The sequence below is a fragment of the Oryx dammah genome, unplaced genomic scaffold, assembly GCF_014754425.2.
Source record: "Oryx dammah isolate SB20612 unplaced genomic scaffold, SCBI_Odam_1.1 HiC_scaffold_25, whole genome shotgun sequence".
Classification (NCBI taxonomy): domain Eukaryota; kingdom Metazoa; phylum Chordata; class Mammalia; order Artiodactyla; family Bovidae; genus Oryx; species Oryx dammah.
Genome location: NW_024070209.1, coordinates 59,659,979 through 59,672,135, shown reverse-complemented (window position 1 = coordinate 59,672,135; position 12,157 = coordinate 59,659,979). Strand labels below are relative to the sequence as shown.

The 12,157-nt window shown below is 40.8% G+C and overlaps 1 protein-coding gene across 2 annotated transcripts in view; it reads right to left on the bottom strand.

Annotated features, from left to right (window-relative positions):
• Positions 1 to 1,233, bottom strand: part of COMMD1 (copper metabolism domain containing 1) — a 162,803-nt gene extending 161,570 nt beyond the window's left edge. Inside the window, exon 1 of one of the 2 annotated variants that reach the window (XM_040224012.1) lies at positions 998 to 1,233. In XM_040224012.1, coding sequence (XP_040079946.1) covers positions 998 to 1,174 — 177 coding nt within the window. In that variant the 5' untranslated portion in view covers positions 1,175 to 1,233. The remainder of the gene's footprint in view (positions 1 to 997) is intronic. The other variant, XM_040224013.1, reaches the window with a different exon arrangement.
• Between the last annotated feature and the right edge of the window lie 10,924 nt (positions 1,234 to 12,157).

Below are 12,157 nucleotides of genomic sequence, written 5' to 3'. Positions count from 1 at the left end.
CATTAGGCTAAATGCTTAGACTCCCAGAGCCTGTTTCCCAATCTTTAAAATGGGGGTGTACCACATAAGGTTTTTGCAAGAAACAAATTAAACAAAATAGAAAATGTCTAAAAGAATTCCTAACACATAGAAAGCCCCCCCCCACCAAATATACTTCTACAAATTATCTCTTGCGTATACTTCATTACTGGAGTCCATCCTATTGTTAGCTCTTAGTCTAATCCAGTATGATCCAATAAGGTAGCCATTAGCCACGTGTGACTGTTGAACACTTGCAATAGTGACTAGCCCGATTTGACATGTGCTTTAAATGCAAAATATACACCAGATTTCAAAGACTTAATGAAAAAACTAATATAAAACATTTCATTAATATTCTGTATATTGATTACATGGGAAAAAATACTTTGGATATATTGGGTTAAATATTAAAATTAGTTCCACGTTTTTCTTTTTACTTTTTTTTAATGCGGCTACTAGAAATTGTAAAGTTGTTATGTTTGGCTCTCATTGCATTTCTACTGGGAAAGGCTGAGCTACGCTTTGACTTCAAGCTAATGAACGTGCTCTCCTAGTAGACTGCTTGACAGGGGTTCCCTCGGGCTAATCCACCCCTTATCCCGGCAAACACTTGACCACTAACACTCTTGAACACTTCAACGGCGCAGGAAAACTGCTGGCTTGATCGCTCTTAATATTAAATAGTATGGAGCGCAGAGATCTGCAGAGGCAACTCGAAATCGTGACCTACACAGCAGAGAAGTGCCCGGAGACAAAACCCGAGTCTTCGGTGGGTGTCGGTCAGCACTGCTGCCGGGAGCCCTAAGAAAGTGAGAAGAGGCGACAGAGCGAGCGCCGGGGACCTGATGAAGCATAACAAGGAGCCCCTGGAGTGGAGGTCTGAGGAGGGAAGCCTTTCGGCTTCGGAGGGGACCAGTTGGAGGGCGGCGGGGAAGAGACTCGGCTCCGCAGCGGAGGCTGCGGAGAGAAGCGCTACCTTAAGAATCCCCTTCATCTTCGCCAGAAAGGGGCGGAACTCCTCAAGTGACACCTCAGGATACAGCTGGCTCCGCAGCAGCTCTTCCGTGATTCCCGGGTGCCCGTAGAAAGTATCCTGAGCCAGGCCGCTCAACAGCCCACTCAGGCACTTGGAACTCTCAAGTTCGGCCGCCATGGTTAGCAAAGGCCCCTGACAGCTGAGCGCGACAGCGCTACGGCAGCCGAGATGGGCCTAAACTGCCGGACAAACGCGCGAGAGGAGAGTGGCGGAGGAGTGCCAGCAGAGGTCGCTGTTAGCAGCGCCCAGCTCTGCACCTGATGCGAAGAGCTGACTCATTGTAAAAGACCCTAATGCTGGGAAAACTTGAGGGCAAGAGAAGGGGGAGACAGAGTATGAGATGGCTGGATGGCATCACTGACTCAATGAACAACAGTTTGAGCAAACTCAGGGAGATAGTGATGGACAGAGAAGCCTGGCGTGCTGCAGTCCATGGGATCGCAGAGAGCTGGACAGGTCGTAGCGACTGAACAATAACAAGCTCTGCAAAACACAACCCGTACATTTGCCAGTGCGGAGCTATCAATTCATTGACCCCTCATTTTGCTTCTGCTGATTTCCCTCTTCAGCCCCAGGGCCTACTCAGAGAGGAAATTACTCGGTGAAGATTACTTTAGATGGAGTAGCATGCTATGCCGGTGGCGGTTTAAGTTTTGGTTGGCTGTTTCGCCCTCTAGGCTTTGCCAGTCCTTTAACTGAATAGGATCTATCACTCAAATCTGATCTCTGCCTAATCCTAACCTAGCCTAATCCCAATCCTTTTGTCCCCGAAAATTTGACTCTACCTTGATAATATGTCTGCTTGGGTTGTTAACTGCCTTTTTACATACATACATGGTCTTGTGTTTCCAACTAGCTTAGTGCTTCTTATTCAATGTTCCTTTCTATAACAAATATTTTGTAAACTCTTTACTAGCCTGAAATAAAGTGCATAGATAATATAACTTCCTGCCCATATAATTTCCAAAAATCAATGTATTATTCACCAATAAAAAAGAATGAGTTACAGGACTTCCCTGCTGGTCCAGTGGCTAAGACTCTGGGTTCCCAATGCAGGGACCCTTAGTTCAATCCCTGGTTGGGAAACTAGATCCCACATGCTGCAATTAAGAGTCCATATGTCACCACAAAAGATCCCACATGCCACAAAGATTGAAGATCCTGTGCAGCAAAATAAATAAAAATAAATGAAGCCATGGAGACTCAGGCATAGAGAACGGACTTATGGACCAGGTCAGGGGAGAGGAAGGAGAGGGTGGGATGTATATAGAGAGTAACATGGAAGCATACATTACCATAGGTTAAATAAATAGCCAATAGGAATTTGCTGTATGACTCACAGAACTCAAACCTGGGCTCTGTAATAACCTAGAGGAGTGGGATGGGGAGGGAGGTGGGAGGGAGGTTCAAAAGGGAGGGGACATATGTATGCTATGCTGTGCTTAGTCACTCAGTTGTGTCCAACTCGTTGTGACCTCATGGACTGTAGCCTGCCAGGTTCCTCTGTCTATGGGATTCTCCAGGCAAGAATAATGGAGTGGGTTGCCATGCCCTTCTCCAGGGGATCTTCCCAACCCAGGGATCAAACCCAGATCTCCTGCATTGCAGGCAGATTCTTTACCATCTGAGCCACCAGGGAAGCCCCAAACATATGTATACCTATGGCTGATTCATTCAATGTTTGGCAGAAACCAACACAACACTTAAAGCAATTATCCTTCAATTAAACATAAAAAAAAAAGAATGAGTTACCGATACATGCTGCAACATAGATGAGCCTTAAAAGAATGCTAAGTGAAAGAAGAAAACCACAAAAGGCCAGATAGTGTATGATCCTGTTTATATGAAATGTACAAAACAGGTAGAAACATAGAGACAGAAAGCAGATGAACTAGAGGAGTGGGGAATGAGGAATGACTGTCAGTGGGTTTCTTTTGGGGATGATGAAAGCATTCTAGAATTAGTGGCTATCATCGTCAATGTACTAAACCCACTGAATTGTAACTTTAAAAGAATATGAACTTCAATAGTATGTGAATTATATCTCAACTTAAAATCAATGACTTAACCATAATTTAGGACAAAAATAAAGGAAAATAAGTTATAATACATGCATTTCAATGTATAATTTTTAGATTTCAGGCTCAGACAATAACAAAGAGGTAAGTTTTTCACCTATATGAATGTCCCTTGCATGGCAAGACATTTTATATTCCCGGTGCCTGTCTGGCCTGGGCCATTCTTCCTCTTCCATAATTGGGACAATTGAAATACCCCTTTCAAAGTAGTGCCATCTTGTTCAGAATCACTGGTCTAGACTACTTTAATATCTACCCATCATCTACCTGAAGTCAAGAGTTATTCTTTGTACTAGAAAAGATATAAGGTATTTCTTTCCTTAAAGGAATTAATTTTCTAAAAAGCAAATTCAGAGATGGTTTCATAACTCAAAGAAAAGCAAATCTAGAAATAAACTAGACATTCTGTTAAGTGTGCCTGGAGGAGTTGGAGAGAATGGTCCATGTAAGGGAAAAAGTAATATAAGGGTGGTAAGTGGATAAAAAGCACTATTAAGCACATGACTTCCAAATTACCCAACAGAAAAGCTGTAGCAATTCATTTTCATGAAACCTTAAAACACTAATACTATTCTTTATAATCTTTGCCATCTGATACAACAGAAATATTATCTTATTTTTTTAATATGCATTTCTTAAATTTTGAGAGTGAATGTTTTTTAATCTATATAATTGACAATATAATTGTTGCAAACATATAACGTAATGATTCTATTTGTATGTACTGTAAATGATCAGTAGAGTAAGTCTATTTAACATCCATCACCACACAGCTGCATTTTTTTTTTCCTTGTGATGACAATTTGTTAAATTAACTCTCTTAGCAATTCTTGGGAATTCCCTAGCAATCCAACTCTTAGGACTCACCTTTGTGGTCAAGGGCCTGTGTTCAATCCCTGGTCAGGGAACTAAGATCCCACAAGCCTTACAGTTGAGCCATAAATTGAAAAAAAAAATACAGTATTACTAACTATAATTACATGTTGTACATTACATTCCAGGACTTATTTTCTTTATTTTTGACTGCATTGGGTCTTTGTTGCTGTGTGCAGGCTTTCTCTAGTTGCGGCGAGTGGAGGCTATGCTTCATTGTGGAGTGCAGGCTTCTCATTGCAGTGGCTTCTCTTGTTGCAGAGCATAGGCTCCAGGCCAGACTCTTCCAGGACCAGGAATGGAACCCATGTCCCCTCATTGGCAGGCAGATTCTTATCCACTGTACCACCAGGGAAGTCCAGGATTTATTTATTTTTAAAATGGAAGTTTGTACCTTTTGAACTGTTAAAAAAAATTCAACTTGGTAAATTTTAAAGATCTTATTACTTTATTTAATAATTCATGAATCTTAGCTAGGAAGGTGCTCAACGGAGCTGTACAAAAATGAAAGACTTTTATAGGCAAAAGGGAGTGAGAACAAGAAGTTATACCTCAAAACAAAAATCAGGCTGGTTATTAACAAGGTCATCTTCCTTTAGAGGATGTCAAGGATCTATCAGGCAGATTACCTAACTAGTGCTGATTAGGCAATTCCTGATTGACTGGTTTAAGATTCCATTTCTTGAGAGCTGAAACAGTAATTCTCAGTTTGGTGATGTGGAGCTTGTTTAGCCTAAGTGACTCCATTTGGGTCCTGCTGTCTTGTTTTAAACAACCACCTTTATGTGAGGACTTTTTATATATAGTGATTGACTGCTTGTATATCTTCCCATTTCCTTGTCCATCTTCTATAGAGGTTTCTGTCACTTCAGTGATTTCTAAATGCTCTTTAATACATTAGTAATACTAATGCTTGTTACTTATATTGCAAAATGTTCCTTGGGTTTATAGAGTTGAATCTATCAACCTGCCTAGAAAAATCCAGAAGGTTAGTCACCAAAATGGTTATGAAGTATATCTCTGAGCAAATGGCTTTTATTTGCTTCTTTCTGCTAACCTGATTTTTCTAAATGTCTACAGTGTACAAAGAAGAAGACATTAAGAAGAGAAGGCAAGAATACACAGAACTGTACAAAAAAGATCTTCATGTTCCAGATAATCATGATGGTGTGATCACTCACCTAGAGCCAGACATCCTGGAATGTGAAGTCAAGAGGGCCTTAGGAAGCATCACTACCAACAAAGCTAGTGGAGGTGATGGAATTCCAGTTGAGCTATTTCAAATCCTAAAAGATGATGCTGTGAAAGTGCTCCACTCAATATGTTAGCAAATTTGGAAAACTCAGCAATGGCCACAGGACTGGAAAAGGTCAGTTTTCATTCCAATCCCAGAGAAAAGCAATGCCAAAGAATGCTCAAACTACCGCACAATTGCACTCATCTCACATGCTAGTAAAGTAATGCTTACAATTCTCCAAGCCAGGCTTCAGCAATACATGAACTGTGAACTTCCAGATGTTCAAGCTGGTTTTAGAAAAGGCAGAGGAACCAGATATCAAATTGCCAGCATCTGCTGGATCATCACAAAAGCAAGAGAGTTCCAGAAAAACATCTATTTCTGCTTTATTGACTATGACAAAGCCTTTGACTGTGTGGATCACAATGCAACTGTGGAAAATTCTGAAAGAGATGGGCATACCAGACCACCTGACCTGCCTCTTGAGAAACCTGTGTGAACAGTTAGAACTGGATGTGGAACAACAGACTGGTTCCAAATAGGAAAAGGAGGACGTCAAGGGTGTATATTGTCACCCTGCTTATTTAACTTATATGCAGATACATCATGAGAAATGTTGAGCTGGATGAAGCACAAGCTGGAATCAAGATTGCTGGGAGAAATATCAATAACCTCATATATGCAGATGACACCACCCTTATGGCACAAAGTAAAGAAGAACTAAAGAGCCTCTTGATGAAAGTGAAAGAGGAGAGTGAAAAAGTTGGCTTAAAGCTCAACATTCAGAAAACAAAGATCATGGCATCTGGTCCCATCACTTCATGGCAAATAGATGGGGAAACAGTAGAAACAGTGGCTGACTTTATTTTTGGGGGCTCCAAAATCACTGCAGCTGGTGATTGAAGTGATGAAATTAAAAGACGCTTACTCCTTGGAAAGAAAGTTATGACCAACCTAGATAGCATATTCAAAAGCAGAGACATTACTTTGTCAACAAAGGTCTGTCTACTCAAGGCTATGGTTTTTCCAGAGGTCATGTATGGATGTGAGAGTTGGACTATATTTAAAGCTGAGCACAGGAGAATTGATGCTTTTGAACTATGGTGTTGGAGAAGACTCTTGAGAATCCCTTGGACTGCAAGGAGATCCAACCAGTCCATCCTAAAGGAGATCAGTCCTGAGTGTTCATTGGGAGGACTGATGTTGAAGCTGAAACTCCAATACTTTGGCCACCTGATGTGAAGAACTGACTCATTTGAAAAGACCCTGATGCTGGGAAAGATTTTAGGGGACAAGACAGGCTTCTCAGCACACGGAAGGAGGAGGGGAAGAGGACGACAGAGGATGAGATGGTTGGATGGCATCACTGACTCAGTGGATATGAGTTTGGTACACTGCCGGAGTGGTGATCGACAGGGAGGCCTGGCGTGCTGCAGTTCATGGGGTCGCAAAGAGTCAGACATGGCTGAGCGACTGAACTGAACTGAACTGTACAGTGTACATGTAACACTGTTGTAATAAAAAGTTATTTAATGAAATGATATATTGAAATGCCCATCGAGCGCTATTTAGTAGCCTAGTGGTTAGATTCCAGGCTTTCACTGCTGTGGCCCAGGTTCAGTCTCTGCTCAGGGAGCTGAGCTCTCATAAGCTGCACTGTGTGGTCAATAGAAATAAATAAAGGGCCCATCAAGAGATAACTGGTTTAGAAAGATATAGTATACATGTTACATATATATATGTATATATATACATAACACACACACACACACACACACACACACATGGGCTTCCCTGATAGCTCAGACAGTAAAGAATCCGCCTGCAATGCAGGAGATGTGAATTCAATCCCTGAATTGGGAATATCCCCTAGAGAAGGAAATGGTAGCCCACTCTAGTATTCTTGCCTGGGGAATCCCATGAACAGAGGCTCCTGGTGGGCTACAGTCCATGGGGTCACAAGAGTTGGACACAAATTAGTGACTAAACCACCACACACACACACACACACACACACACACACACAGAAGCTTCCCTGGTGGCTCAGACAGTAAAGAATCTGCCTGCAATGGAGGAAACCCAGGCTCAATCCCTGGGTCAGGAAGATCCCCTGGAGAAGGGAATGGCTATCTACTTCAGTATTCTTGCCTGGAGAATTCCATGTACTGAGAAGCCTGATGGGCTACAGTCCATGGCGTCACAAAGAGTCAGACACAACTGTAAGAGCTAGACATGACTGAACAACTAACACTTTCACTTTGCTTTGCATACATACACACACACACACAAATATTACTCACCCATAAAAATGAAATATTGCCATTTAGAGCAACATGGTTGGACCTAGAGAATATCATACTAAATGAAGTAAGTCAGACAAATATGTAGTATTGCTATATGTGGAATCTAAAAAAGAAATGATACAAATCAACTTATATACAAAACAAATAGACTCATAGACATAGAAGACAAATTCATGGTTACTAAAGAGGAAAGCAGGGGAGGGGTAAACTAGGATTACGGGATTAACAGGTACAAACTAGTATACCTAAAATAGATAAGCAACAGGATTTACTGTATAGCACAGAGAACTATATTCAATATTCTATAATGGCAAATAGATGGGGAAATAATGGAAACAGTAGCTGACTTTATTGTGAGGGGCTCCAAAATCAGTGCAGATGGTGACTGCAGCCATGAAATTAAAAGACACTTACTCCTTGGAAGGAAAGTTATGACCAACCTAGACAGCATATTAAAAAGCAGAGACATTAGTTTGTCAACAAAGGTCCATCTAGTCAAGGCTATGGTTTATCCAGTAGTCATGTATGGATGTGAGAGTTGAACTATAAAGAAAGCTGAGCGCAGGAAAATTGATGCTTTTGAACTGTGGTATTGGAGAAGACTCTTGAGAGTCCCTTGGACTGCAAGGAGATCAAACCAGTCCATCCTAAAGGAGATCAGTCCTGGGTGTTCTTTGGAAGGACTGATGTTGAAGCTGAAACTCCAATACTTTGGCCACCTGATGCGAAGAGCTGACTCATTTGAAAAGACCCTGATGCTGGGAAAGATTGTGGGCAGGAGGAGAAGGGGACGACAGAGGATGAGATGGTTGGATGGCATCACTGACTCAATGGACATGAGTTTGGGTAAACTCTGGGAGTTGGTGATGGACAGGGAGGCCTGACGTGCTCAGTTCATGGGGTTGGACATGACTGAGCAACTGAACTGAACTGAACTGAATAACCTATAATGGAAAATAATCTGGAAAAATGTATATCTGAATCACTTTGCTCTATACCTGAAACTAACACAGTACTGTAAATCAACTATTTCAGTTTTTAAAAATGATAACTGTCTTAAAATCAGAATCCTTTTAACAAAAAGCTTTAAAGAACACTTGTTCTACATCACTGAGAAAAGCTAGACACCTTTCGTAGTGTTTCTTAAACATTTTGATAAAGTCAGAATTTTATAGAAGCCTCAGATATTTTCTCCCCCAAAGGCAAATACACATCAAATACAGTCTACAATATTTAGGGGTTAATTTACCCCCCTGAAACTTTGATAAACCTGCCAGTTTTCCACTGGCTTTAGGAACTCTCTCTTAGTACTCCCGGTCTAATTAATCCTCACAATAAATAGAAGCAGGGGAAATTCTGTTTATCGTTACCATTATCCAGCTCTCATTCCAGTGTATGTAATACCTGGACATATCACTTGTTAAAAATAAGTTAAGGAAGCCCAGGATGGAGTCACATCACCAAACTGAGACTTAATTACCAATCAGGAAATCTCCTCATCAATACCACTTAGGTAAACTGGTAGATCCCTGCCATCCCCTAAACAAAGGTGATCTTGTAATAAACAGTCTTTTTTGTCTAGTACGACACATGTTCCTGCTCCCTTCTATCTATAAGTCTTTTATTTTGTACAGCTCCTGGAGCTATTGTAGTTTCTATTTGCTTGACTGGATGCTGCCTGATTCATCAATCAATGAAGAAAACCAATAAGATCTTTAAAATCTACTGAGTTGAATTTTGCTTTTTTAATACAGGGCCTGCCTGAGCCTACAGGTTCCAAAACACCAAGGTGACCAATAAAAGAAAATCACCTCTGTGTGCCACCAGGGGCTGCTATTGTCAATGTAACTATTTTAGGTTGGGAAGGAGTGCATGTTTAGAATACCTTTCAAACAAAAGGACCAAAGTACAAAGCTTTCTTAAATCTCAAAACACAACCTGATTTCCAGATGATAAGCCTGCGTGCAGGCCTATTAAAAGAACTGCCTAATTGCTATAAGACAACAGCAAGGAAAATACTCTGAGCCCCGTCTCAAAGGAAACTGCAAGCATCTAACTAGCAGCCCTTCTGGTCAACGGGTTAGCTTTCCACTGTGGCCAAATAGATGCCCATTCTAAGTCTCATTAAGCAGCTAGTTGCTTGCCCTGTTAAATTTCTCCTTTTATGGCTTACAGGCTCTTTAGTCCCAGGCCATCAATATGTGTTTTTATAAAGTTTTCCAGCTCTAAAAATATTAAAATTTAAAATGTGAACTGAGATAATGTGGAAATACACTGGCCCTAAGTTTTGCAATAAACTCTCCTTGCTTCCTGTCTCTCCTCTGCCTTTTCCAGTTGTACTTTAATCACCATTCACTCTCCACTAACAGATATTGATTCAGAGTTTTGTGCCAGTCTTTCTGCTAGGCTCCAGGGGACAGAGAATGAATAAGACACACTGCTCTAAAATCTTACATTCTGGAAAGAGAAAATAATAGGTAAATGAGCGGTAGCAGAATATGCCACCCCAAAATATACCACTTTGGCATAAGGATTATGTTGAGCTGAAGGCAACTGAGAAGCTGATACAAGGAAAGCTCACAGCCCTCCTCCTTCACTTAAAAGCAGGACATACATTTTCAAAGAACTTCCCTGTGGCTCAGTGGTAAAGAAACTCCCTGCAAATGCAGGAGACATGGGTTCGATCAATCCCTGGGTTGGGAAGATTTCCTGGAAAAGGAAATGGCAACCCATTCCAGTATTTTTGCCTGGGAAATCCCATGAACAGAGGAGTTCGGTGGGCTAAGTTCCCTCAGGTCACAAAAGACTTAGCGACTAAAACAACATTTTCAACAGTGTCCCTCCTTCCCTGTCTACCAGGAAGTACAAAAACAAATGCCAGAAGCCAATTTTAGACCCTTATTAATGGAGAAGAAACCGACTTAAATCTGTGATTCAAACCTCACTCGTTTATCATGCGTTTCCCTGTCATCTCTCTATAAATGAGCTTCTGGACATGGTCCTTTTTTTTTGCCTTTGGCCGAAGATGGTATATAAACAGGAGTTCTAAGCCACTGCTTTGAGTTGCTCATTTTTCCCTGGGTATGTCACATGCATATATGAGGCACGTACTGTGCTCAGTTGCTCAGTCGTGTTGACTCTTTGCAACCCTATGGATTGTAGCCCTCCAAGCTCCTCTGTCCATGGGATTTTCCAGGCAAGAATGCTGGAATAGGTTGCCATTTCCTCCTCCAGGGGATCTTCTTGACCCAGGGATCAAACCCATGTCTCCTGCGTCTCCTGCATTGCAGGTGGATTCCTTACTGCTGAGCCACCAGGGAAATTCCACATATGAGAGGGGTGTGTGTGTGTCAGTCGCTCAGTCATGTCCCACTCTATGAGACTCCATGGACTATAGCCTGCCAGGCTCCTCTGCATGAAATTCTCCAGGCCAGAATACTGGAGTGGGTTGCCATTTTCTTCTCCAGGTATATGAGGTGTACATGTTAGTAAGCCTGTTTGTTTTTCTCATTAATCTGTCTTTTGTTACAGGTGTCCCAGCTAGAACAGAAGAGTGGGAGGGAAAACTATTTTTTCCTCCTTTACATCAACAAATTATTAAAATGCAATGAACAATAACAAAAAAAAATGTAATGAACTAAGGATTGTTACTACCTAGTACCTAGAAGTAGCTATCAGAATTGGTGGTGAGAGAAAGAAAAAAAATGACTAACTCGGAATAGGTCAAAGAAAGGCTTAATGTGAATAGCCAGGTATGCTGCAGGTGAAATAGCATGTCCTTATATAGGGAAGCATGAAACAGAATGGTGTGTTGAGGAACACTAGGAACCCCACAGTGTAACAATAGGATTCAGGACACACTACCCCAAAATACAGAACCTTGGTGACAGAGTAGATGATGGTTTAAAGCATAAAGGGGCTCATTTATTTGCGGGCTACCTCTCCATGTATCTGGTGTGTTATTTTACCCTTTAGTGGGCTGTGCTAATCAACATAACTATCATAGCAAGCATTTGGAATGAAATTGCCATAAAACAAAACTCTCATTCTGCATTTTAAAATATTTTAATTCAAATTCAGACTCAAAGATTTTAAATGGGATTGATTTCAGAAAGATGGTACATACCTGGAGAAATCTAGTCTTGTTTTCTTTCTGATTATCCAAACATTTTTAAAAAACATTTCTCATGGAAAATTTCAAACACATACAAAGCAAAAACAATTATATAATGAGCTCCCATGTCCCTATCACCAACTTCAGCAAATAAATCGCCTATCTTGTTTCCTTTCTACTCCCATCCACCTGACCCTTCTCTTTCATTTGGAAAACCCCAGACATCATAACAGTTTATCTGTAAATATTTCAGTATGTTTCTCTAAAAGATATAGGTCCTTAAAAAAATAATACATTATTCCATTTTACACATTAAAAGAAAAACACTTTCTTAATAATGAAAGAATATCAATCAATCAATTCCCAATTGTCTTACAAACTTCATATTTTTTAACAGTTTGTCTGAATATTTAAGTAGTGGATTAGCCAGTCAAATGAAATTAGTTATAGGTTCCCCTTCCAGGTTCATTGGGCTTTATTTTCTTGTAATTTATT